This window comes from Sebastes umbrosus, chromosome 9 (assembly GCF_015220745.1).
Source record: "Sebastes umbrosus isolate fSebUmb1 chromosome 9, fSebUmb1.pri, whole genome shotgun sequence".
NCBI lineage: Eukaryota > Metazoa > Chordata > Actinopteri > Perciformes > Sebastidae > Sebastes > Sebastes umbrosus.
Genome location: NC_051277.1, coordinates 18,774,329 through 18,802,058, shown reverse-complemented (window position 1 = coordinate 18,802,058; position 27,730 = coordinate 18,774,329). Strand labels below are relative to the sequence as shown.

The 27,730-nt window shown below is 40.0% G+C and overlaps 2 protein-coding genes across 3 annotated transcripts; one reads left to right on the top strand and one right to left on the bottom strand.

Annotated features, from left to right (window-relative positions):
* Positions 1 to 2,208: 2,208 nt before the first annotated feature.
* On the top strand, positions 2,209 to 12,544 carry foxo4 (forkhead box O4). 2 transcript variants are annotated; one of them, XM_037780071.1, is made up of 4 exons: positions 2,209 to 2,390; positions 2,503 to 4,549; positions 6,344 to 7,885; positions 9,388 to 12,544. In XM_037780071.1, exons 2-3 carry the CDS (start codon positions 4,106 to 4,108, stop codon positions 7,853 to 7,855), a joined length of 1,956 nt encoding a protein of 651 aa, XP_037635999.1. In that variant the 5' UTR covers positions 2,209 to 2,390; positions 2,503 to 4,105; the 3' UTR covers positions 7,856 to 7,885; positions 9,388 to 12,544. The 2 variants fall into 2 exon arrangements, with proteins under 2 accessions (XP_037635999.1, XP_037635998.1); XM_037780070.1 differs by having other exon boundaries at positions 2,211 to 4,549.
* Positions 12,545 to 13,842: 1,298 nt separating this feature from the next.
* Positions 13,843 to 26,980, bottom strand: si:zfos-80g12.1 (sestrin-3). Its single transcript, XM_037780325.1, has 9 exons — positions 26,563 to 26,980; positions 19,370 to 19,567; positions 18,984 to 19,166; positions 18,571 to 18,816; positions 17,621 to 17,735; positions 17,300 to 17,424; positions 16,110 to 16,276; positions 15,882 to 16,026; positions 13,843 to 15,794 (listed from the first exon to the last, which is right to left on the bottom strand). The coding sequence occupies exons 1-9, from the start codon at positions 26,626 to 26,628 to the stop codon at positions 15,705 to 15,707; spliced, it is 1,335 nt and encodes a 444-aa protein (XP_037636253.1). The 5' UTR covers positions 26,629 to 26,980; the 3' UTR covers positions 13,843 to 15,704.
* Between the last annotated feature and the right edge of the window lie 750 nt (positions 26,981 to 27,730).

Genomic DNA, 27,730 nt, shown 5'->3' with positions numbered 1-27,730 from the left:
CCCCAGTACTGAGCATGAATATTAAACAGCTCTAACGTATCTGCTTTTTCCAGAACCATATCACACAGTATTAATGAAAATATTGAGCTTGCTCAGTTGTCATCAAGAATCATCAATTTACTTTACTTATTACAGAGATTTCTTTTGCTGATTCTTCATTAATTTTTTTTTGCTCACTCAAAATATCAGAGATGAAAGGTTGAATGTTAAAAAAAAAAGTCAACAGTGATCTTTACTTGAATAAATTTAAATATTTTCTTCTTCTGGGGTCCCACATTTTGAGGACTACGAGACTGAAATTTTTAAATACTGTGGATTCAATTTTGTAGAGCTCAAAAATGGGGAAATCTCAGGACATCATGAATTCAATCTTTATTAAAACAGTAAAATATTTTTACATGTCAATGGTATAAGCAGAAAAAAATGGCATTTTACTAACCAGTTGCCATCCAAACATTGAGGCCCCTTCAATTAATTTAGCTGCTCAATAGCAGCTACTGATAACTAATGATAAAGAATCAAAGCCAAACTGATGTGGGTATTCAGAAATAAATTCTCAGCCTAGAAATAACATTTCAGTGCAGCTATCAAATGTGCATCTGGTGAAGTGATTCACACAGATGCAGATGTTAAGTGATGTGTGTGAATGTTCAGTGGTAGTTCCTCCTTTACATCACAAGATCATTGAAGCCTATTAACTGAAGAGCGCTCGTTTTATCAGCAACATGAGAAAAGAAGTCAAGTAAGACAGGTGAGGCCATTATTAAAATAAGACAAATAACCTGCTGGTATAACTGTAAAGTAAACATATAGGCCTACTGATTTGAAATATCATTACTTGGTGGCAGTTTACAAAAAGAAACATATTTAACATTTACAGGATGGTGACATTTAGATATTTACATTTAAATAAAAACTTAATGCATATGTTGTATGCTTGATTATAAAGCTATTAGATAGAATAGAATAGAATAGAATAGAATATTATTATATTATACAATATCAATTGTATTATTTACAGATCCTGTGACTCTGTTCTTTAGAGACACGTGTTTAATAGTAGTTGTAGTAGTAGTAGTATTTTTAAGACCTTAATTATTTTAGTTTATATGGCGCTCACATTCCTAAATAAAGTTATGCTAATGTGTTAATCAAAATACCATAAATTAAAACCAGATTGTTTGTTTTCTGGGTGTATAATTAAACAATGTATTTATTGTCTGAAGTGTGCACTGTGCATAATATAAATTTGGAGGTGACAGAGTACATATACAATGCACAGAGGGCAGTAAACAAGGTGTTTTTGTGGGGTCTGTAGGGGGCCAACAACAATTGTATTATTATTATACATTATTAGCAGGGTCTGAAATTAAGTTTTTTCCTCACATACCACTGTGGTACCAGACACTAGAAATATGGAATATATTATGTAACCTTAATCTAATCCCTGACTATTTTTAACTCAGGAATTGCCTTTTAAAAATAATATTTCTTAATATAAGGAAGTCCTATCTGCCATGGTGGTAGATAGGGTGACGCGATATATACAGTATGTATTGACAAAAACTATGATGATATTGTATAAATAATTCAGAGCCTCTTAAATCATTTTATATATACAGTTATGGTTACAAACTCTCTCTACCTCCCTACACTTGGGTGTACTGTAATTAATTTGCCAAAAAATAGACAAAATGCACAATAAACAAAGTTAAAGAAGAATCTGACAGGTAGCTTCTTTTTTTTCAAATTTTCTATAGATATCTGAATAATACCATTATCATGAATTATATTGGCCACAATAATTGTGTTGTGAAAATCTGATATTGTGACATCCCGAGTGGCAGGTGACCTGAAATTCTTACTGCTACAGCCAACATTTACCCTGTATTTGGCAGGTGGTAGGTGCTAATTTCAATCCCTGGTTATTAGTAGTATTATTGTTTATATTATAATTAAAACATGATGTTTTGTAGTTTAAGTTGTTAGTATATTAGCCTACTAGTATCAGTACTCTAAATACCGGTAATACCTTAACTGCCCTAAGTGTACCTGGGACTTAGCCGCTTTCCATAAACTGTTACATAATGCACCATTACAGGTTACATGTTGCCTCCCCTCAGCTGCTGTTTACGCCATGGGGGTTTTTACGCCATATGGGCTGTCACATGAATGACTCAACTTCCCAGAATTCCATTTTCGCGCATGCGCAGAAGTTGTCGCCTGACAGTGGTAAACAGACGTCAGAAGGGAGTCTTCGCCTCGAGTCCAAAACAAAACAAAACAAAACAAAACAAGTGAAAAAGACGCTGAAGGAGTGAATATCTGGACACCAGCGACGACGGGAAAGTTCTCCGAAACTCACCGCTGATTAAAAACACCCACTTGGAGTAAGTTACCGGAGGCTTTTCACGGACTTTTCTACCGGATTGTAAACTCTGGAGTAGCAGTTGGAGCTTAACGGCAGCTAACGTTAACGGCTATCGTGTGCTGTTTTCAAAGTGCGGCGGTTGGGAGCCGTTAGACCTCCGAGGAGACACAACTTCACCTAGCAACACTCCGTAGTTCGTCAACCGGTCACCGGGACTGTGGAGCGAGGACCGGCCGGGCTCCGGGCCTCGGTGCAGGTTTTATAACCCGCTTCTTCTTCGAGCATCGTGTAGCCGGAGAGAGGAGAGAAACATGGCAGATGGTGACATGCGCCTGGCCGCAATGTGGCGGACCTGAAGCTGAAGCACACGGACTTCTCTTACTTTTATTCATTTAAAAAACACTATTGAACTATTCCCTAAAGTCTGCTCGCTTGTTTCCTCTTCTAATACTCGACATTTATGTAGTTTCTCACTTGCAGCAGCTTTATTAACACATACAGGCCGAAGAGACGTCGACCTTTCTGAGTTTTCACACCTTATTTTGTGGCAGTTAGTTAACAGAACTGTTGCTAGGATACTCAACCGTTAATCAGACGTTATAAACGTTTGTTTTTTTAAACACGTGGCTTTGATTTAACCAGATTTTTGTTTTAGTTTTTTATAAAAGTTTATGTGGATGTTTTTTTTTGGGCTTGTGGAAAAGCCCAGACAGACATCACGTTGTTTACAAGTGGAGACGGACTCTCCTAAGAAGATCCTTTGTAACAGTAGCCAGATAATCCCTGTTTGTAGTCTTCATAGTTTTTACAGTAGAGAAATCAGTATTTCCCTGGATTTAATGAGGAAATTATAGGATATAACTTGACAAATTTGGTTTGATTTATTCTTAAAATATAAGTATACTTTTTGGGGGGAAAAACACCCTTAAATTGAGTGATTATTAATAGTAGCCAGCTAATCCCTGTTTGTAGTCTTCATAGCTTTTACAGTAGAAAAAACAGTATTGTAATGAGGAAATTATAGGATATAATTTGACAAATTTGGTACGAAATAATCCTTAATTTGTATTCTTAAAATATACTTTTTGGGGGAAAGAACACCCTTAAATTGAGTGATTATTAACAGTAGCCAGCTAATCCCTGTTTGTAGTCTTCATAGCTTTTACAGTACATAAAACAGTATTGTAATGAGGAAACTGTAGGATATAATTTGACAAATTTTGGTACGAAATAATTCTTAATTTGTATCCTTAAAATATACTTTTTGGTAAAAAAAACACCCTTAAATTGAGTGATTATTATTAACAGGAATGGCATTACTTTGTACCCATTTACCTCTAAGATTTTGGTATTCATATATCAGGTGAGCCTCTGTAGATCCAGATGTTTTGGTGCCACTCTGCCACTTTTGTTTTTATCTCATTCAAACAAAGGGACTGTCATCATCCCAGCAGCCCTCCTTCATTCTATATAAACCGGCCGGTTTATGATAGTTACTATTAAGGAGATTATTTGGGTTCCCTAATCTCCAATCTGAGGATTAACCGAGGCTATTGGTGTGTCCAGATTATTGCGTCTCCTCTCCAGGCCCCTCTTGTTTACACCCCCGAGGCGGCTACAGCATATTGTTTTTGTGTGTCAGGAAGTTTTTTTCTTTAAGTTTACCTTAAAGGTAGATGTTTTAAGTAGTTCAGTGTTTTTTGTGGTTGAGTGGAAGTTATAAGAGGACCCAGCATGGAGGACTCGTCGGTGCCCCCGATTGACCCAGATTTCGAGCCCCAGAGCAGACCCCGCTCCTGCACGTGGCCGCTGCCGAGGCCCGAGATCTCGGCTGTCAAACCGGAGGGGGCGGACGGATCCGAGTCCGCCGCCGGGACCCCGCCCGCCGACGAGGACAAGCCGGAGCCCCAGCAAATCACCTCCGAGTCCGAGAAGGCTGCGGTGGAGGCGGCAGAGGGAGGGGCCGCGGCCGGAGGGGGCGGAGCCGGAGCGACGCCTCGTAAAGGGTCATCCCGGCGCAACGCGTGGGGGAACCAGAGCTACGCAGACCTGATCAGCCAGGCCATCGATAACTCACCTGAGAAGAGGCTGACCCTGGCGCAGATCTACGAGTGGATGGTGAAGACAGTGCCTTACTTCAGAGACAAAGGAGACAGCAACAGCTCAGCTGGCTGGAAGGTGAGTATATATATATATATGGGTGGTGGTGGTGTGTGTGTGTTTACTGCATCACTTTACAAGGTGGACTACAATGCTTTAAGGTGCAATAAGCAGTACATTTAATAGCTTTATGATTCATGTTACGTCATAGAAACACTGCTTTGCAGATAACCATCTTATTGTTTGGGCTGGTCAATATGGACAAAAATGTACAGCAACCAGAGGAACTTCTCTATACATACTACATCCCTGTCTACACCTCTGTATATATATATATATGTTAGTACTTCTCATTATTACATACTACATTCCTGTCCACACCTCTGTTTATGTGTATGTATATATATATATATATTAGTACTTCTCATTATTACATACTACATTCCTGTCCACACCTCTGCATATGTGTATGTACATATATATATATATATATGTGTATGTACATATATATATATATATATATATATTAGTACTTCTCATTATTACATACTACATTCCTGTCCACACCTCTGCATATGTGTATGTACATATATATATATATATGTGTATGTACATATATATATATATATATATATATATTAGTACTTCTCATTATTACATACTACCTTCCTGTCTACACCTCTGTATATGTATTGTAGTATTTCTCATTATTACATACTACATTCCTGTCTACACCTCTGTGTATATATATATATATATATATATATACATATAAGTACTTCTCATTATTACGTACTACATTCCTGTCTACACCTCTGTGTGTGTATATATATATATATATATATACATATATATATATATATATTAGTACTTCTCATTATTACATACTACATTCTTGTCTACAACTCTGTGTACATATATTACTTCTCATCATGCATATATGTAAATACCCGATCGTGTTTACATTCAGTTTTCCCATCTGAAATACTATCTTCAACAAATTTACATTTACATTACTATTTTATATTGATTTATGGTTATATTTAAGCGCTATATTTTAACTGCACTATTTCATGCCTTAGATTATCATTTTGCTTTTACTTTTACTTGTGTTTTAGCCGTTTTATATATAGGCTACATATTCATACATATGAGCATTGTTGAAGGAACCTGAGACCAAAGATTTTCATTACCAATGACTGCTTTGCTGGAATTGACACATGACAAATAAAGATCATTGCACCTTGGAACATATAAAACATATCCCAATATCAAAATATATCACATTATATATTTTTTTAGTTATGAAAAATTGCCCCCTTAAATTTTTTCTTTAATGTTCTTCATATTTTACTGCATGATGATGAGCTGTCTTACTGCTCATTTTCAGCAGATATTCATCTATATACTCTACCAGCATTTAATTGTCTCATTGTTTATTTATTCCCAGGTGTGTCATGCTTTAGTTTCAGTCAGATCATTTAAACTTTGGCAGTGCAGATGTATATTTAGGGCTGGGCGATATGGAGAAAATCAAATATCACAATATTTTTGACCAAAATATCTCGATATCGATAATAGAACAGCTAAATTAGTCTGATGAGTTCCTAAAATTACATCGATTTATTGTAAAGTAGCCTTTAAAACCAGGAACAGACAACACTTATGCCATATCACGATATCCAAAATCTAAGATGATAGCTAGTCTCATATCACAATATCGATATAATATCAATATATTGCCCAGTCCTAAGTATATTTACTAGTATTAATCTGCAAATGAAACAATGTTTAATGAAAGGAACCCCACTCTTAATAGTAGAACAAACTACAGTTTGCATAATTTTCTGTTCTCTTTCTCTCTGTTTTCAGAATTCAATTCGCCACAATTTATCACTCCACAACAAGTTCTTGAGGGTACACAATGAATCAACAGGCAAGAGCTCCTGGTGGATGCTCAACCCAGAAGGAGGGAAGACCGGGAAAGCTCCTCGCCGCCGGGCCGCCTCCATGGACAACAGCAGCAAACTGCTGAAGAGCCGCATGAGGGCCAAGCAGACCAAGAAGCAGGCAGGAGCGGCCGGCCTGGGCGGCGCTGGAGGGGCGCTGCAGGGCGACGGCAGCACAGGTTCAGCGGGCGCAGACAGCCCTAATTCGTCCCAGCAGTTTCCCAAGTGGGGGGTTAACAGCAGCAGCCCCTCATCCCGCGGCAGCCTGGATGACTCCGACATGTGGACCACCTTCCGCCCACGTACGAGCTCTAACGCCAGCACCCTGAGCGGACGTCTGTCCCCCATCGCTCCTGGACAGGAGGACGATGATAACCTGCCTAAGGACGTACTGCTAGGAAGATATAATGCCAGCAGCTTGACCCCCACCCTCACCGAGACCCTCATGGAGGAGCTGGATCTGATCGACGGCCTCACATTGATGACTGGGCAGCAGGGAGGGGCCAGTCCCAGTACAGCCCCGCCAGCACCTCCCACTCCGCTGCCCTCCGCCTCCACCCTGCTGCCCCGTGGCTCCAGCTTCTCCTCCTTCCATCAGCTGCAACCATCCAGCCTCCCACAGGCTCCCACTCACACCGGGACCCAGGCCTCCGTCTCTCAGTGTGGACCGAGCAGCAAAGAGCCGTCAACCTTCAGCAACTCCCTCTTCAACCCCATGTCCAGTCCCGGCTCTCGTGTCGGCGGCCATTACAGCACCCACGTGCCTTCCAGCCTGGAGGCGCTGCTCACCTCCGACTCCCCTCCTCCCAGTGATGTCATGATGACCCAGGTGGATCCCCTCATGCCCAGTCCTGGAGGGGTGGGGCTGATGGGCCTGGGCACACCTGTGGTGGGCGTGAGGTCCAAACCCAACCAGCTGCTGTTGGGTAAAGGGCTGGAGCCGAACACGGTGGCCCCCATGGCGCTGCGTCACCTTCACCACCAGCAGCAGCAGCACCAGCAGCAGCAACAGCCACAACAACAACAACAACACCAGCATCACTCTCAGATGGGGTTGGGGATGATCCTCTCAGGTATGTCTCAGGACCCGTTACAGCTCTCTGGCCTCAAAGCCCATCATGCCGCGGTGCCAGCGGTGGGCTCTCATCACGGAGGGCCCATCATCTCAGCCAATCCCGGCATGAACCTGCTGGGGATCAGTCAGTTCGGAACTCCGTCCTGCTTCCCGACCGGTCAGGACCGACTGCCCACAGACTTGGACATTGACATGTTCACCGAAAACCTGGATTGTGACGTGGACTACATCATCAACAGTGACCTCATGGACGGAGACAGCCTCGACTTTGACAACTTTGACCCCATACTGCCTGGAGGCCAAGGCTACGCTGGCCCGGCCACCACACAGGGCTCCGCTACAAGCTGGGTGCCCAGTTAATTCCTCAGCTGACCACACAGAGTTAGCCAGGTATGCTGATCGCTTTTCTTTCATCACACAAACACACTCAAACAAGTTTCTTCAGATAATACCATACATTGTTTAGTCTATGAAATGACAGAAAATTATATATAAAAAAATATGCATCAGAAGTTTCAGATATTTTAATAGACTCTTTGTTTACACAAAGATATTCAATTTACAGTTAAATAAAACAGAGAAAAGCAGCAAATCCTCACATTTGAGAAGCTGGAACCAGAAAATGTTTTTGGCATTTTGGCTCGATAAACGGTTAGAATAGAATAGATCTTTATTGTCATTGTGCTAAGAACAATGAAAATCTGTTTAGCGGTTCTTCAGCCGTGTGCAATATAAAAGTATAAGTAAATAAGTAAAAACAAGAAATAACAATCGATGCAGAATATCTATCAAGACAACAATAAAAACGAATGAAACAACACAAAACTGACAAAACAATAAAAATGCACACAGAGTGATTTAGGGCTGAAAGTCAATCAATTGATTAGTTGATTGACTATTGTGATAATCAATTTATTGTAATTTATCAAAGGAAAAAAGCTAAACATTTGCAATTTTCAGCTTCTCAAATAAGAGGATTTTCTTTTTGTCTGTTTTATATAATTGTAAATTGAATATATTTGGACTGATTTGATTTACAGTGATTGAGTCAATAGATGATTTAAGTACAGTTCAGTGAAACTGAATAAAAACTTTTTTTAGCTATAATATATCACTACTGAAAAAAGGAGAGAGCATGAATTTCCATCAACTCTCATGACGTTGAACCACAGAAATTGAACTGACTTGTTCAGTGGATATTCCCAGAGCTGGCCGTATGCCACAATTGCTTCACTAAAGTAGCGCAAAGATTAAACATTAAACATTATGACCATACCTACACATTTCTCCAACCGTGTATTTTGCATGTATGTAGCTACATACTTCTGAGACATTATAGCTGGCTCAAACAACAACAAACAAAAACTAAATATATATAAACCAAAACTAAACGTTTCTGAAAAACTGAATCCAAATTAAAACTAGCAAACACTCTGAAAACTAACTAAAACTAAATAAAACTAGCAAACACACTGAAAACTAAATTAAAACTAGCAAACACACTGAAAACTAAATTAAAACTAGCAAAAACACTGAAAACTAAATTAAAACTAGCAAACACTCTGAAAACTAACTAAAACTAAATAAAACTAGCAAACACACTGAAAACTAAATTAAAACTAGCAAACACACTGAAAACTAAATTAAAACTAGCAAACACACTGAAAACTAAACTAAAACTAGCAAACACACTGAAAACTAAATAAAACTAGCAAACACACTGAAAACTAAATTAAAACTCGCAAACACTCTGAAAACTAAACCTAAACTCAAAACTCAAAACTAAAATAAAATAAAAATAATTGAAAAGTCAAAACTATTACAACATTGGTACATAATCTGATTTATGAGCCAATCAACACGATTGACTGTTTTATGATGTCGTTTCGCAGGAACTGATCTCCAATCCAGATAACCTCACAGAACAACAGAACGAGTGGTGCGTCCCTCCTCCCTGCTGGCTGAAGATACTATTTTCACATGAGATGCTTCGTCAGGACTTAAAAGACCAGACCTCACCCATGTGTCATGTGCCAAGACATGCGGAGGACGGGGAGGAGCTTCAGGCTACTATGCACAATATTTCTCCCTTTTTTTTTAAATATATAACACTTACAACGATTTGGCTGCTAGCCGTTTTTTTTTTTTCTTCTAATCCGAACTGATGATTTTAAAAAGACGTGTGACATGGTGTTTTTATGAGTGAAAGACAAATCATTAACTCCCTCTGCTGGGAGTTTATATTTCAGTTACACCAGAATAGCTTTAGGGCGGATACGGTACTCGATGGCGTTGGTATTGAAGACTCAATAAGACAATGCGTTTTTGGAGAAATGGCCAGTTTTCCATTGACACTAGCATGAACTGCCAGACCGGATGCTGTTTGAGGTGCAGCTACTCTGCTGCACCGTGAAAAAGCTTCATCACAGGAGTCGGATTGTGACTGCGTTGTGAACAGGTGGAAGATAAAAGACTGGACGACTGGAGGTATAACGGTCAATATAGGCTACATATCTCGCCCCATTACGGACTACGATTATATGTACGATTTTAAATTTCTCACTTTAGAGGAAAAAAAGAATGCATTTTTTTTTTTTCTCCAATGAAATTTGGTGATTCAACAGTTAAAAGAGGGTCTGTATTTGCAGTTTGGCATTTTTGACTTCAATCCAGTGTGTTATGGTAGATGTCAGTTAGAGGGTGTTTTTTTTTTTTTTTTAAATCCCTGATGTGCAGTTAAACTAACAAAATGAAGAAATGTGATTTGTGAATTTATACACGGGGCATTCAAGGGTAAATTTATTTGCCAACAAGTGATTGGTTGGCCAAGTATTATATAGTTTTAGACAGCAGTATGCCTCCACTGTCAAACAGTCTACCTGATTATTCTTCCTTTTTGTTTTCATCGAGCCTGTGCATTTTCAAAGCACTTAGGTTTCCTGCGACACAGGGACCCCAAACTAGGACTCACGTGAGGTTATACCATTTCATTAAAAGAGTTTAAATCCTGTAAAACATGTAAAGTACACGTTGCACATGTACACAATGACACGCTATGCAGATTTATCAGGAGAACTAAATGAAATCTTGAAGGAAATTTGAAAAATCACTTCTTGAAGGGTTTTGTTATTTAACATTTTCCTGATATTTTGTCGGGGAGGGTTGAGGGGGGACTTCATGTCAGAATATTCTCACACTTTAATGATCATTCAAGAAATTAATTCACTGTGTGAGAAGTACAAAAAAAGAATATATTTGATTATAGTTTTAATATACAATTTAGATGGAGGTAATAAATGAGATATTAATACATATGAATATATTACTAATGACAACGTTTTTTTTACATTGGAGGAAGCATTCTCATCATTTTTAACGGTAATTTTCTATACTTTTATTTTTGTAAAGGATGAGACGCATGTAGATTTTTTTACATAACCAAAGGAACACTAATATTTGCATTTGCATGGCATTTAGGGAGCGCTTGGGCCTGACAGTATCTCGGTGTACATAAGCTTTGCAAAAGATGCCTGTAACGTGAAATCTGAGAGTCGAGTGAGGCATCAGTACTTGACCATTTTAACTCAAATTCCCAATGATCTGCCTCATTGTTTTCTGCATTAATTGTGAATCCAAGTATAAAAAAAAAGTGGCACGACGAAAAGAAAAACCTTTATTCTCCCGCTTTTCAACATGCCGCCGAATTCTCATCTCAAAACGAGACAACCGTTACCTCTCAGGGTCGCTCAGAAGAAAAACGGGAAAACAAACTTAATCAGATGACGTGAAAATAGCAAAACAAATATTTATTTAACACATTTTCTCTGTTACAACAGACTGGAAAAGCAACACGCCACGTCTTTATTTTGTTTTTCTGGAGGAGTTTCTGTCTTAAAAAGAGTTGACCTCAAATTTGACCTCCCTTTTTATAGAGAAATGCATTCGAGCTCTCCAGCCATGTATATCAGTACTCTTCTATCCCTCGGGTTTTATTTTGACTGCCAATATTTAAAACACTATAGCATGACTTTACTCTGTAGCACGATTATTTTGTCATCTTCCCCCTTAAAATTTTGTGTTTTGTGTTTGTATTTAATTACATTTGTTTATAACGTTTTCGTGATCAGAAACAACATCCCTGCAGTTCCATCATTTCACTGTAGCTATGTGAATACGTTAGCCTCTGATTTGTATAAAGCACTCTCTTTTTTGTTCCACAAAAGCTCTTTTTTTACTGTTTGAATGGTGCTAGATGTCATATGTGACGTATCCTGCAGTACGCCATGATGCAATGGGTGCATATCAGGGCCTTTTGAATATTCTGTATACAGCACAATGATCTGGTGTTATGTTAGAAGTTACCACAGCATCAACAGTCCTTCCCCCTCTTTGTTTTTATGTTTTTATATATATGATAACCCCCCCCCCCCCTAAACTGGTCATTAAATAGATCTGGAAACAGAAGACCAGCTTGTTCAAACTGCATGATTTTCTTGTTATTTTTAATCATAACATGTAATTATTTTAGAAAGTTGTATAAGCAAACTCCCCCCACGTTTTTCTGAACTAATGTTGGAAATGTTATTAACAGTTAAAAGGACAGACTGCAGCATATAAAAGGAGCGGTGGTTGGTTTGATGTCTCTAGTTTACTGTTGCCTCCTCAAACAAAGATGGGCAGGTGTGGTGTTATTACTCCCCTTGTATCTCCCCCTCTATGTAATAATTATCTACATATTTTGTTCTTCAGTTTTCTTTAAGTAGCAGTTAGTCCCTGTATGTTTGTTTTGACATTTAAAATTGCCCCATTTGATACACTATTTTAGTATTCGGCGAGGGTTTTTCTTCCATAGGGGAGGGTGGGGTGGACAGGGAATGATGAGTTGTGCATAAGCCAATTATGTTTATGATTTTTGATTAATGTTGATAGTTCTTATCCCCCCCCCACCCCCACCTCAGTCTTTTTCTTTCTTTACACATTGTAAAGTCAGCCAGACAAGAAAAAACAGTTCTGAACAGCAGAAATAAATTCAATAAACTGTTTAACCCACTTTGTCTGAGTTTTTGGTGCAAAGTTACACTTGTAATGTTTCTTTTAAGTCAGACTGTGTTCAGTTCTACACGTCTGCCACTAGGGGACGCTGTGGTCCAGTTATACAACTACCTACTGTAGTAGCAGATATAAATGTACTGTACAAAATACTGCTGGTTAATAACATATAATAATAATTAAATAATATAAAAGTGGAGTCGTAAATTTCATTCTTGATCTTGGAAAAAGTAGTTTGACCAAAAACATTTACTAGCTTTTTCCCATTTGCTTTCAACTGCATCTCTCAGTCTTCATCAGCAGACAGAACGACTGATGTGGTTGAAAGCTTTAGAAAATACCAATAAATTAACCGTGAGTTACAATTTTTTTGTGTCAAATGAAAATATGAAAGTGAACTGTACTTTTGAATTTTTCTTTGTTTCCCTCATCTTGGCTTTACAAGAAATCACATGTATTTTTACATACTGCCTTTCACTGTTTTAGGTATCCTGGAGGCAAAATAGTGATTAGTAATTTTGGGCAATATAATTAAAATTGTCTGACAACAGTAAAAGTCTTGCACTGTGATGGATCAGCTTACCGTATTCAAATTACACCCACAGGTGGATTTTCATGTAGTCAAATGATTGAAAATGGCTGCAAAATGGAAGGTACAAAGTAAATTAAAAAACTGAGGGACGGCTTAATAAAAATATTTGGTCATAATACAAGGTTTGTTATTCAGTAAATGGACAAAAACACTTGTATGGTTGTTTAAAGGTAGTGTGTAGGATTAGGCGGCACCGAGTGGTGTGGTTGCAGATTGCGGTAACGTGAGTCACCGAGTGCAAACCCATGGTAATGCCGTTCGTCTCGCTCAGAGGCCATCTTTACCATAATAACACTACTTTATGAGCAACTGAAGTTAGACGGCGGCTTGCGGTACCTCGGTGTTGCACTCTGCGGCTCACATTACCGCAGTTTCACAAGCGTGTTGGAGAACTACAGTGGCCTTCAGGGATCGTAAAAACACCTAGGTCTCTCTCTAGAGTCAGTGTTTGGTTTGTCCGTTCTGGACTACTGTAGAAACATGGCGGAGCAACATGGTGGACTCTGTGAAGAGGACCCGCTCCCTATGTAGATATGAAGGGCTCATTCTAAGCTAACGAAAACACAACAATTCTTAGTTTCAGGTGATTATACACTAAAGAAAACATAGTTATGAATATTATATTCCGTTTCTGCATCCCCTGAAATGTTACACACTGTTCCTTTAATGTATCTCCTGTAGAAGAAAGTAAAACAGTAGACAGCAGTTATTTTCATAGAGCGTCTTTATAGAAAACATTTCTTCACATTTTCAAAAAAATTTTTTTTGCCTTTTCACTTGTTCTCTTTTTTTATTTTATTTTATTTATTTTTTTAGATAATTGTCCTTTTTTTTTTATCTGCTCAAGTTGAACATTTTTAACATCCATCTGTGTCAAAGGCTCTTTGCTGAGTTGCTGGGGCTCTTAGAAGGTGTCTGATAGAAAACACGGGCGTTCACAGCCGCGATATTTATCAGAAACGCTGAACACCAAGAAAAAAACAGTTCCCATTCATGCGGGAAAAGACAAGTTTTAAACTTGTCATTTGGGGGTGTAAGCTGCAACCAAAAGCCCACATTCAGCCTCCAGTAGTCACATCCCTCCATTTCAGCAGCACTCCAGTTATAGCCTGAAGGCACCTGTGTTATCAGCGCTTTTGCTTTATATGCTCGATATGCACTTGTTTCTTTTCTACGTCCTGCGGTTACTAACTCTAAACAGTCTGTCACACCTCTACGTCTACTCAGGCTGCAGCACAACAAGCAGGTTCTACCATCACACCCAGAAACTAAACAAAAAAAGTACTCTATAGTTTACAAAAACTATAAAAATAAAAAAAGACAGAAAACAAGATACAAGTGTTTTAACAACTAGTTTGCACATTGTTCTGCTTTGCAAATTGTACCGTGGATTTTGACTTGATAATCAGAAAGCTTTAACACAAAGCTTTGAGCAAAAATCTGAACTCAAGTCATGACAAGTGCAGACTGGGTATTTTTCAGCTATCCAATTCATCTCTTTACAGATGTTTTTTTAATGACTTTTGGTCTGAAATTCAGTCTCTGATTTGATCACTTCTGAAGCACGTCAGTACAAAAAAACACAACAATCATCAAGCGAATGGCTCAGCTTAATCTTCACTGTAGGAAACAGCTCACTGACCTCTTAAGTTTTATTTTCTTATCAGGTGTAAATTGTGTGTTTTGAAAAAAATCATTACCTTCAAAATCCTTCTGCGCGTACTGAAAGTAACAATACTGAAATATCTCGGATCAATTTACTTCACTCCGAAATCTGTGGCTGAGAACAAAAGCAAAGTCTGAAAGTTTGAAGACAAACAGTCTGAAAATCTCCGTTACACGTCGTACAGTGGAGAAGAAAGGCGTCAGACCCACACACACGGTGCGTCTCAATGTCTACTAACGAGCTACCTTGCATTATAAATATATAAAGTTTAAAAAAGTGCTTATTAAAAGAAACTATAGTGATGTGATAACTTCCAGCAGTGTCACTGTTTGTTCTTGACCAGCATCAATACAAAATGTTAGGGAGAGCAAAACGGTCGTCCATCACGGTCCACTTAATGTCCTCCAACACTGACAAGGATTGTCCAAAAAATAACAGAGGCCCTCCACTCCCGTTAACATTCAACTTGTACAAAAAGAGATTTTTTTTGGGGGGGGGGAAGCATAGTTATTACAAAAGGATACTGATCAAACTATGGCCACTGTAACACACTGCTACAAACAAGCAGTTTCTCACAGACTGAGCTGGAACCAAAAACAACGGGTAAAAATTAAAACAACTCTAGTAATAATTGCACATAACGTTTGAGAGCCGAGATGTTTGATAAGAGGACTTCACAACAGGAGGATTTGCAGGAGGAGGGGGGCGTGGCACATTATGGTATAAATACATTAAATCGGAGAAAAGGAAAAGCACATTGATGAGGCAAAACGATGGAGCTGTGTCCTTAAAAGTGCCGCTCTCGTCCCATTTCACCATCTGCTGTTGAGATTTCTTTATCCTCGCGTCTCGGGGTCTCTCTGTACCGGCGGAGAGTTCTAGCTTTGTGCCTCTCCGAGCACTTAGGCAATCATGTACTGAGTGATGGCTCTCAGAGCGTATAGCAGCTCAGCCTGCAGCCGGGCCTCCATGATTAGTAAATTAACGTGTATCTGAGAGAAAGAGAATGAAAAGTGATTCACACCGAGTGCCAAAAGAGGAGAGACCGATAAGAAAGTTAACAGTGAAGGTCTTCTTACCCGTTCTGAAGTTTTAAGAGGAGCCAAACTCAGCGGACACACTGGAGTTTTGGTGGCATCGGGAAAACAGGCCACAGACTTGATGTACAGCCTCAAATCTCGCTCGAGCAACTGGTTCACTTCTCCGTAATCATAATCATCATACCTGGAACCACAAACATTTATTTATCTACCAAACACAAAGAAAAGTGGGGCTTCTGTATGAGTCAAAGAAGGCTGTTTTCTCACCGTATTCCTAACACGCAATGGATGTAATTCCAGATGGCCCTCTTCAGGTCGGGGCTGTGCATCGAGGGGAGGGTGGTCACACTCCTGAATCGGTCGTCCAGGAGGTGCCCGATGTCCGAATACAACCTGTTGACTAAGGAGAAGCCGTGGTCCTCCCATGAATAGTCCTGCAGAGAAAATACACCACACATGCTCAAAGTCAGCAAGGTTTTGATTAGTTCATCAAGATCACCGAATATTAAAGTACATCAGTGGTTCCCAGCCCTCTCCATACGTCTACTGTTTGTGACCAGTTCAAACAAAGACCTATTTGAATGGATTTTAGAGGCCTGAAGCGGTGAAATGTTCACCAAAAAGCACAAAGATTAAAGGAAAGAACAAATGAACATAATTTTGTGTAGCAGAAATGTTTGTTCAGCTTTCCAATCCTCTAAATCCTTTTTGTGAGGTTTATCTTGTGACCCCTTGTGGGGTTTCTGGCTCCCAAGGTTGGGAACCAGTAAAGTACAATACAGTATGGCATGACTTTAATGGCTAAACTATTGAATAGAGTAAGCCTAAAAAAGACAAGTCAAGCCCTAAACTCACTGTGTTCTCAACATACATGGATGTAACATGAAAGAAGTACATGTTAAACCTAATTTAGTTAACCAGCTATATGTACTTTTTATTTAAATCTAAACACACATTTGCAAATACATGAGTTAATAAGGAAACTTCAGATTTCACCACTATTTGTAATTTTCTCACAAGGAACTTATGTGGGTTTCTGAGACAAACTAATGTGGTAAAATGTCAAAACCAGTATTGATACACCTGCTCTGTCACCACATTTACGTCATAATTTGATCAATGAAAACCTGGAAGTTCACTCAACCTGCTTCTGACTGTGACACAGTTTGGTAATGAGCCAATCAAATACCAAACCTGGTGTTTGTTGATAAACTGTTATTAAATTCAAATCATAAAGCATACCGTATTGTAAAGCACTTGTTTGGTTACAGGTTGCAGACATCAAGAGCATTGATTCAAAACTGTGTTAAGCCACTGAATGTTTGATGTGTTTAGCAGACACCAGCCAGCCTATCAGTATTTCCTGTGGCCACAGCATAAAGGGCCATAACACACCTACAGAGTTAACTGATAACACCGTCTGCCTACAGACACATTGACAAATGTAACATCCTCACCTGAACTCTAAATACTTGAAAGTGGTCCTCCTCCCTACGAGCGAACTCCTGATAACACAAGTCGGGGTCTGTGATGAAATGCGTCGGGTCTGTAAAGCACATCATCTCCTCCTCTTCCTCCATATCTAAAAAAAAGAGACGATGAAAGCAAAGGAGATGGAGGGGAGGCAGAGAGAGTGTGTCAATAAGTGCGGCTGATGATGAATGGCGATTGCTCAAGTTTCACACCATGTGACCTAAAACGCAATGCTCAAGATAACCATCACAAGTGAGTGGGTACATCTTATCTTGTTTGTGTATTCATCTGCAGATATACGTTACCTGTTTGCTGGAGTGTTTGTGTCTGCAGCAGGCGCTCTTCTTTCTTCTCACGCTCCTCCTGGGACTTCTGAATCCGCTCTTTGAGACACACCATGTCACAGCTGGAGTCCAGAGACTGTCGACACAAACACCAGAAAAACTTCAATTTTAAGTATCTCACAAGGAGCAGACTGCTACGGCTACTGTGACGACCAATCATACATTTATCATCAGAAAACGCATCTCCCACTTTCCTCTCATAATTACACAAAGAGCTCTTTTCATTCAAAGTGATGCTATATCAGTTAGCATTTAATGCTGAGAAACACATGCTTGGACTAACTGAACCATCTATTTCACACTATGAATCATGGTTTGTTTTAATCTTTTACATAAGAGATCATGTTTACTGTATCTACATAACTTCTCAAGCAAAAATCTTTCTGAAATGTTCACCAGAACTCATGTGAAATGTTGTATAATCATGCTGAAACGATTAGTCACATTATCACACAAAAAGAGAATTTGCTGCTTTTCTCTGTTTTATATCATTGTAAATTGAGTATCTTTGGGTTTCAGACTGTTGGTCAGACAAAACATGCAATTTGAAGAATAATTGAATAATTGTAAAAAAAATAATTCTACATATTAATCAATGAAATGAAATTAATCAGTTGCATGCAACCCTGCTGTATAACCTTTATAAAATGTTATTGTATTCTTGTATGCATGTCGTAAGGGAAACTAATTCAAATAGTATCACATGAAACATAAACCATCATATCTATTTCCACAGCATATTTTCCACTTACAGAAAAAAGAGAACCAAAGTAAATGTAATTTGAAGGTTTCTTAGCGTTACAAATGTTTAATAGGCAAGACGAGAGGACTATTTTTGCAAACTGACTGTATTCCGCTTTGCGATTCTCTTTTATTTGAAGAAAATACAAGTCAAGTCAAGTCTTTGTTACCCGTCTTCGTGCTATGTGTTCGGAGGGAGTGGCGAGCGACTGAGGCACGTTGGTGTTGCCGTTGGCAGCATCAAAGGGGCAGAAGGTCGGCGGGGTACCGTTGGGAGACTTGGAGAGAGGGACAAAGTCTGAGTCTGTGTCGCATCCAAACACAAAGCTGCAGAGGGAGTGGCAGTGGGCCAGGATCACCACCGCCTGCACCAGCTCAGCCAGCGACCAGCACTGCTCGCCCGACTTTAGCAGCGTCTGGAGAGATAAGAGCTCGGGGTCAGACATGATTTTAAGGCACTCAGGATTTGCAGCCTGAGTGCTCTAAAGATCTAAATAATTCTGTGTTTCATCATCATTTAATACTGTCCTGTTATGGTTTATGTACATTTTGATTTGTTTGTCAGTGTTTGGCTTTGCTGTACCTGGATGTGTGAGCAGGCAGTGAGCCAGGGTTGGTGGGCCAGCACCTTGTTGATGTGGTCAAGGAGACGAAGGCGAGTGGGCGCTGCCTCCAAACCCTGCAACCACAGAGGGTCCCCGCCCACCCTCAGGAACTGGGCTGAGTGCAGGTACACCAAGTAGTTGCAGTGATGTCGCGCCGCAGCCTGAAAGTCATAGGGAGAGGAACTTGAGCATACAGATACGGGAAGATGACCACCTCAAACGTTAGAGCTTGTTATTCTTTCATTTTGAATAATACTAGTATGATCCCTGGTAAAGATCAGCTTCCTTGTGTTTGTTTATCTACATGTACAGCAGGACGGCGAGATCCTGGGTATGTACAAACGAGAACAGCTTGGTCACTGACCATGATGGCGATGTAATGGCGGTACGGCAGTGGCAGGGGGCCGTCCATGTGCAGGATGTAGTGCTGTGTACGCAGGAAGCTCTCCAAGTACTGAGGGTGAGAGGCCATCTGCTGGGACACGGCGTCCACGCTCCCCCTGCTGACCAGAGCCTTCATGAACAGCAGCGACACTCGCTCCTTCTCACCGTTCACCATCACCTGCAGAAACCAGCACAGAGAGGAGGGAGACGGTTGGTTTCTGATGGGAAAGGCAAAAACCTTGAGTGGTTTGTTGTGTAAGTACAAAGGATGTTTCATCATTGAGTTCATGAGTATGATGCTCATGCCGTAGCCATTGGAGCTGAAATCCTGAGCTAAAAAGTCAATTAATCGATTTGTCAAGCAACAGAAAATCACATACATTTAAATAAATCTATTAATTGTTTCAGTCATTCAAGCAAAAATATGTTTTCAATGGGTTTGGACTTTTTGTTGGACAAAACAAGCAGTTTGAAGACGTCACTCTAAGGGCTGTGAGATTTTCCTGACATATAGACAAAGAAAATGTATTAGTAGATGAATTGATCAAGATAATAAACCTCAGTTGCAGCCATCGACATTGCCAAAGTGCCCAGAGTGATAGTGATAAATGTCTTCATTGATTTTGCAGTTCTTGTATAATGATTACAGACATGTACTCTGTGCGAAAAGTTTTCTTCAAAATACTGCATACATACAAATGCTCCTCGAATAAGATATAAAAACCAGTAACGCAGGGCTGCCTGTCCGTTGAATCATTAGATCTCATTTTGTAGCCATAGCCGACCGGCTCAAGATAAGGTTGGACTTCAGTGTCCACACCATGTGATGCCGGGCTCAGACTGTGCTATGGACTGGAGTCATGTTCCTCACATTAAATCAGCTGAAGAGAGGCAGTCTTGGAAGAACAGCAGCCGCGATGCTGTGATACCGGCGCCAGTGGCAAGTGAGTGCATTCCTTACATTATTCTTTCTGCAAATAAAACAAGCAAACAACGGCGCTCAGCTGGAAGCTCGACAGGCACAGAGGCACCGACTCAGGTTGACTGCAGCAGGGTCTGATGCCTCATACAGTTCTAATACATTATCATAAATGTAGATGAGTCACCGGGAATTTACAGGTATCCACTTTAATGAATTGAAAGTGGATGCAGTGAACAAAAACAATAAAAAGCCTGATATAAGGCTGAAACCTTGTCCTTTGAAAGGAGGATTTACACGCTGGCAGGAACCATAGATGAAGAAACTAATGTGAAAGTTGGGCTTAAGAGGCCTTAAGGAGGGAAACGCCGCAGCAGCAAAGAAGTGGATGAGACCAAACACACAAACATGGGTGCGACTGGGCTGAGGAGCCGGAGGCCAAGAGAAACAGACCCATGTGGAGAGGGAAGCTGGCCTGCCCTCATAGGCACAGCCATTTATTATTACCTCTCTCGCCATTATACAATGGCCTCTAGGAAAAGGTGTCTGGGAGCTGAGCCTCGGGCGGACGACTCGGTTCCCCTGCATGTGAAACCTGAGCGCACAGCGCTGATCAGAGCCAAATGGTTCACTGCAGTTTGAACTGTATGAATGTTGGCAAGGACTTATCCTTTTAACAGCACAAACCGCTGTCTAGGATTATTTCTTTCACAGACACCTCAATTTATGTCACACATAGTCGGAGCAAATGTCGACCACTTAATTTTAGCTCCGTACGCCTCTTTGGCATTCATCGCCATGTTTATCTGGCTGGTGGCTCCATGTGGTATTTCACTTCTCCCTGTAGTGGCTGAGGGTTTCCTTGTGATCCTGCAAGAGGCTCCACCTCTTGACCTATATACGCTCAGATCTTGAAAGACATGTTAATATAATACACATTAAACAAAATCAATCTTATCATGGTGTTTATACGTCCATAATCTCATAGTTTATATAAAGCGACAGAGAAAAATGATCTAAAAGGAACAGAAGGATAAAAAAAAAACTGAGTGAACGAGGAGAGCTGGCACTAAATGAAACCCGCTCGTACACAGACCCTGACCCACTCTTGTCTGTCAACAGACATGGGAAATAGGCCGGAGGGTCTGTAGGGCACACAGGTGCCTGCCAATCAAACACCTCTTTACAAGAGCACATTCACACAAGTATCCCTCTGCAAACACAAGAGCTACTGATAATTAGTATGCTGAGCTGCAAAATCTACGCTACTGCTCCATCAAACTGGCTTGGTCACTGAAAGGAAAAGACATTTCAGGGTCTCTATACCGTGCAGAAAATATGCTTTGAGTCTGACTTGTCAAGGACTTACGTAGGGAGACCACTTAGTTTATTTTTTCCAGTCCGTCGCTATAAAATAAGCTACAATGTTGTTCAATAAACTGCCCTCAGCTTAGTTTGTAATACAAACACCACAACACATAATTCACTGAATCAGGTGTAAGACATGATGGTCACTGTAGTGTATTTACTACAGCCTGACTGAAATTGTATGTTTGACACAGGTATCAATGATTCATGATCTCATTTAATTTAAAGGCTCAGACAAAATGCGAAAGACTTCCCGTACAGCAGTGTGCTTCTTATTTAAAACTCAGTCGTAGCTCTATTTGAAACAACAGTTAGACCCTCAGAGCGCTGATTCCCACCCAATATCTGAATTTAAAAGTGCGCATTTTACTGTATTTTGTTGATCATTCAAATGATTCTCATGAAGCACGTATCACTAGATTATTTTCTAATAAGGAACTTTATGTTCCTTAATTGGGTGTGTAGAAAATGTAAACGTTTCTGTTTATAATTTAATTACTCAAGCAAGAAAATGTACATATTTTTATTTTCCAGGATGTTTTATGGTATTTGATCTATGCAAGTCCGTAGTTGGCTGCAATTGTATAGATCAATTATGTAGATATGATTGACTTTATATTGTACATCCACAGTAAGGCTTTTAACTGTAAAGTATTTCTCAAACGTTATTTCCACAAAATGTTTTTTTGCAAATTATATTTTACAGATGACAAATGTGCTCTTTAGGAAAAATTACATAAGTACCTACATCTGTGATGACAAGCCAACATAGTTGCTGTTTGTGCCAATAATATCAGCCAGCCGATGTATGCTCTAGTATTAACATGCTTTTTTGTGCTTTACAGAATAAAAATGTAACTGCACAGTAGATAATATGAATCCAAAACAATAAACGTACTTCCTGTTACATATTTAAGACCTGTACCAGACGTACCAAATACCAACATTGTATGGTAAACATTTCAGACTGGAAATACGGCGGTTGCTTATGAAAAACCAGACTACTAAGATCCCACCGAGGCTACGACAAAACCTTATCAAAGTGGGTCATCATGAACAACAAGGTGATGCAATGAATCTGGGTACAACATAAGCATCATCAGACCTCTACTTGCTCCAGTGTTGTTCAAAATGTAAAGGAATACACAACTTCTGTAAGAGGATTAATTCAGCAAAAGGTTACTGTTGCTGAATTAAATACATGTACAACCAGTAAAAATGACAAGACAAGCAGGAGAACACAAACCTCTACAAGCCGGTGGCCCTTTAACTGACTGGTTCTGTCATTCATTTAGTCTTCAGCCACTGTCAAATCTACAGCTGTGACAAGAACAGTAAAATAAGTGACAACACTTACTCTTGTACTGACCGAGGAGACTGGCATCACACAATCAAAGAGGAAATTGTTGTTTTGTGAAATTTCATAAACATGTCTGGACTAATTCGACGGAATACGTCAAACTGAAACAGGAACTTACTACAGTTGATGTGAGCAGTCGCGCAGCAGGAAATAACACATCCTACGGATTTAACCGAGTCTGCTGACTGACACCTTGACATGAAAGCAAAATGAAAACTCAGCTAAATACACAGTTCAAAACCAATATACAGTAGGTTTCTGACAATGTGTACATTTTAAAAAATTCCCAGATTTTGAAACTACTAAAACAAAAGGAAAAGTCCATAAATTACATATTTTGCCATGGTTGCCAGACAGAAAAAGTAAAGCAATTCATATTCCCCTACATAAGTGATCCATCCCACATCATTTTCTAATCAATACTTGTGATTAATACGCACTACGGGAAGAAGGTTTAGACAGACATTGTTTGTCAAGTCTGTGTCCAGACACCCATCCACACTGCTTCATCTTTATTGCCTGAAAACAAGCCACAAATGCTGCACACAGCAGCACTGTTGATAAGGCGATACGCTCCTTATTGTCCACCCACAGGAAAAAACACCCGCATGAAAAGCTGCTAACAAGCGTGTGTGGGTGGATATATAAAGCAAAAAGACACACATCATCATTTGGGCGACCGTGTACGGTATTACAAAGCATATTTTGGTTTCACATGGATGCAAACAGTCTGAGAGAGACGCACATTAAGGCTTTGTGCACACAAACCTATTAATTCTGCTTATAGTACGCCCAGCAGCTACTGATATTGAAACAAAGGCATTTTTTATAGTCGAAACAGAGCTTGGGGGTGAAAAAAGCGAGATGGCGATGTTGATTTTAGAGCGCTGCGCTATTCAAATCACAAGATTAATTCAAACTTGTGGCCTGGCTGCAAAAACACAAAACAACTCACAGAGGGCCTGTTTGTTGTGAGTAAAAATTCACAGGTGTAGATCATAGACAGTCAAAAAAACAAAAACTTCCCAACACGGGAGAGGTCATTTGTTTATTGATCAGGGAGGAGCAAGAGGCAGGCCAGGGATGAAAAAGAAAAACAGGGGTGACGTCACTGAGGGGAGGAAAGGTAAATGGAGACAAAGACAGGCTTTGATAGCAAGGCTGACAAACAAAACAGCAGCACTGTACGAGCAGGGATATGAAGATGACACACAAAGAAGTGGGAAAATGATGCAACCAGTCTTCCAAGGGTAAATGTGTCAGCTTGAGCTGAGACGTGCATGTGTGCATGTAGTGTCTGTGCTGTGTTGGAGGGCTGCAGGAGGGGGGCTGCTGCAGTTACAGGAGAAGGACATTCAATCTGCATTCCGATTGAGCCTGGATGGGGTCCGTCCTGATCATACGCCGGCGTCCTGACGGCATTAACCCCCCTCCTCCTCTCCCCAAATCACAGGAAACACAAGCAGCCAGGCCGATTTTGGCTCTGCAACCTGAACTTAAGAGAGTAGTGCAAAACAAACCAGCTGCAGCCCAAAGATGTTTAGAGAGGGGAGGAGAAGAGGGGAGCCGCCGGGTAGGACAGCACATAAAACAAGACAAATAAAACACTATGCTGCAGGATGGAAAAAAAAAAAAAAAAAGAGAGCCAAGCCCACATACAGCAGATGAGGGATTAGACCTGTCAGAAAACACGGCAGGCAGGTAGAGCGAGGGGGGAGACGCAGTTACAAAAGAAGTCCACTGATAGCAATTCATTACTAGTCTCATTCAAAAACAAGCTGGGGGCGTGTACGGTATACGATACGATAATACGATAATTTATTGTCAGACAGGTCTGAACTTTGTTTTTGCATCACAGCAGCTCCATTTGCAACATCACAAAAAGGACAAAGACCAGAAACAAGGATACGTACATTTAAACAATATTCAGGGCCCTTCAACGTACATTTGATCTGGGATTAGGCTCCATATTTAGTTTTAGGATTGACTGGTGCACAAAAGAGTGCTTCAGTCTAACCTTATTAAATCGTGGAACCCTGTATCTCCCTGATTTGATGGTAACAATTCATATTCACTGTTCAAAACATGGTTGGGGTCAGAGACGATGGTGTAAACCAGCCTTAAGATGTTATTATGATAGGCTGATTCATAGTATCATATCAACAAGGCAGGTGCTCAAATGTGGTGGTGCTTAAATGCCAAATACTTGTTTACTTGGGTTATTTTGTTTTGCAAAAGCAGAAAAACAAATACAGATTGTCTCCAGTTACAGATAATTACGTAATCATGTAGAGGAAAAATGCCAGCTGAATGGCAATGAACTATGAACAGCAAAACAGTGAAGGGCAGTGAAAGTGAACCCAGATTGGACTTGAAACCAGAGCAGAGGGTTTTTGAATCCCTTGCTGCTCACATTCCTCCCTGTTTTGCTCCATTTCTGGACTCTAATCTGCAGCAAACATGTCTTTTAGGAGAGGACTGCACACTTGAGACAGCGCCCCCCTTCTGTTGCAAAATGGAAAAACAGGCGACCGAGGAGAAAAACAACTTTGATTGGCAGTCCAGTTCAGCCAGCACAAAAAACACAGCACAATAACCAACATTTAGAGGGCACCTGGAGAAAAGAAAAAACTAAAACAATCCTCATCTGTCCTCACAGATTAAATGCACAAACACAGCCGTGTCCCTTCGAGCCGTGCTTATATCTTATTTATGGGTAATAAAGGGCACTGCATTACTTCACAGCCTCCTTTAACTGACTGACACTTTTCTCCCAAATCCTCAGATGATGATGTCATCGTCACCTACAGATCTCTCCTCATACTGCAACCGTTACTGCATTTAAACGTCAGCATTTAAGTTAAACATAACCATATATATATATATATGAAATAAAGCACTTAAAACATCACTGGTGAACCAACAAAGGAAGAGTCCTCCTTACATTGTTTGAAAGGCTTATTAACATCACAGTGACTGTAAAAACACACATTTAACAGCAAACGGCTGTTTTTAAATTCAAATTAAATGTAACGTTGACATTACATTTACTAACGGTAGCTTTACTAACGGTAGCTTTTAAACCGTTGGAAATTAGCTTTAACGAGCATTAAATTAACATTTTAACGACACTATAAAATGTTTCTTGAAGGCGATGAAAGGTGACAGTTCATAACCTTAAATTAAATCATAAAAATTAACTTTATTGCTTTTTTAATAGTTGTAATTTAGCTAACTGTAGTATGGATAAACCGTTAGTTTGCTAGCTAACTTAACAGCCAGTGTAACCATAGCTACTGGTTGACAAGTTGGAAAGTTTAGAGATATAAAACAGTGTAAGTCTTCTTTATATTGTCGGCTGTTCTCTGCCTAAATGAAAGCTAAAAGAAACAGGTAAGTCGTGGTTAAGAGACGAGTTTTTCTTTGACATAAAACTCAGTAAATGAATGAACAGGCTACCCGGTTAGCCTGCTAGCTTTAATTGTGTTAGAACTTTTCCACAGCTTTGTGTCTTTGTCAGCTTTACCTGTTTGTGGACTCGCTGGTACTGGGTTCTCAGGGGGTACTCCATCTTATTCGTACAGATGATCATTTTCCAAAAGAAAGTAAGTGTGCTACTGCATGGATGCGTCTTTTCTTGGTGCTTTCCGAAGCTAACAAAGAGCAGGAGAAGCCTGCTGCTTGCTAGCTGCTGCTGCTGCAGTCAGTGGGTCGGTGGTGCAGCTGAAGACTGGAGACTGAGAGAGAGAGCAACAGAAAAGCTTCCCGGAGCCGAGCTGACAGCTCCAGTAACAGTGTGCCCAATCAGAAGCTCAGGAGGCGGAGCTGCTGGCTCACACAGAGGAACATCCAAATGCTAATGAACATCTGCAAACAACAGTGCAGAGAGGCGAAAACAGGCAACACACACACACACAGAGAGTCCAACTACCAACTTCACACACATTCATGGGACATTTGTTAAGAGGCAGCATTGTGTTTTTTTGCCATGTTTTATGCTAGCTGCACTGTTTTAGCTACTTAGGGACATCAGGACATTATTTCCACAGCACTGGAGGCAAACTTAAAGGTCCCATATTATACTCATTTTCAGGTTCATTTGTTTCTACAAGAACATGTTTACATGCTGTAATGTTAAAAAAAACACTTAATTTTCCTCATACTGTCAGCCTGAATATGCCTTTATTTACCCTCTGTCTGAAACGCTCCGTTTTAGCACATTTTGACAGAGTTGCAACCGAATTGCGATGCTAGGCAACAGCTTGGGTCCATGTGTACTTCCTGTCAGCTGATGACATTCACATACTCTGCAACCAGGAAATAAACTGGGACACATTTAGAAGGTTTACGTTTAAAATTGTGTCAAGGGTCTAAATATTGTATATTCGTGACATCACGAAGGGGCAGAAGTCCTGACAGCTTGTTTCAAATGCAGAGTTTCTGAATTGAGTGTTTCGATACTTTCACAGTATTTATATAGGACTTCAGCCTGCTTTATAATAAAAAAACATGAAAATCTCACTTTTTTATAATATGGAACCTTTAACATCTGGACGCCCAGGGGTCTGTCACACAAAGCAGAGTTATCTTTATTTGTAATCATTTGGATATAATTAGTCAAACCCAGAAGTCCCTGAAACATGGACTAAACATCATTTGTTTAATCCTGCTTGGTGGGACAGTTCTGGGACTGT

What these genes read in the sequence shown, in the direction of transcription:
- foxo4 (XM_037780071.1), top strand. Translation starts at nt 4,106, where the DNA reads ATGGAGGACTCGTCGGTGCCCCCGATTGACCCAGATTTCGAGCCCCAG. An exon ending in ACAGCTCAGCTGGCTGGAAG is followed by an intron (nt 4,550 to 6,343) that starts GTGAGTATATAT and finishes CTCTGTTTTCAG; the next exon opens with AATTCAATTCGCCACAATTT.
- si:zfos-80g12.1 (XM_037780325.1), bottom strand. Translation starts at nt 26,628, where the DNA reads ATGATCATCTGTACGAATAAGATGGAGTACCCCCTGAGAACCCAGTAC. An exon ending in CTGCCTGCTCACACATCCAG is followed by an intron (nt 18,817 to 18,983) that starts GTACAGCAAAGC and finishes TTATCTCTCCAG; the next exon opens with ACGCTGCTAAAGTCGGGCGA. An exon ending in ACAAACACTCCAGCAAACAG is followed by an intron (nt 17,425 to 17,620) that starts GTAACGTATATC and finishes TCTTTTTTTTAG; the next exon opens with ATATGGAGGAAGAGGAGGAG.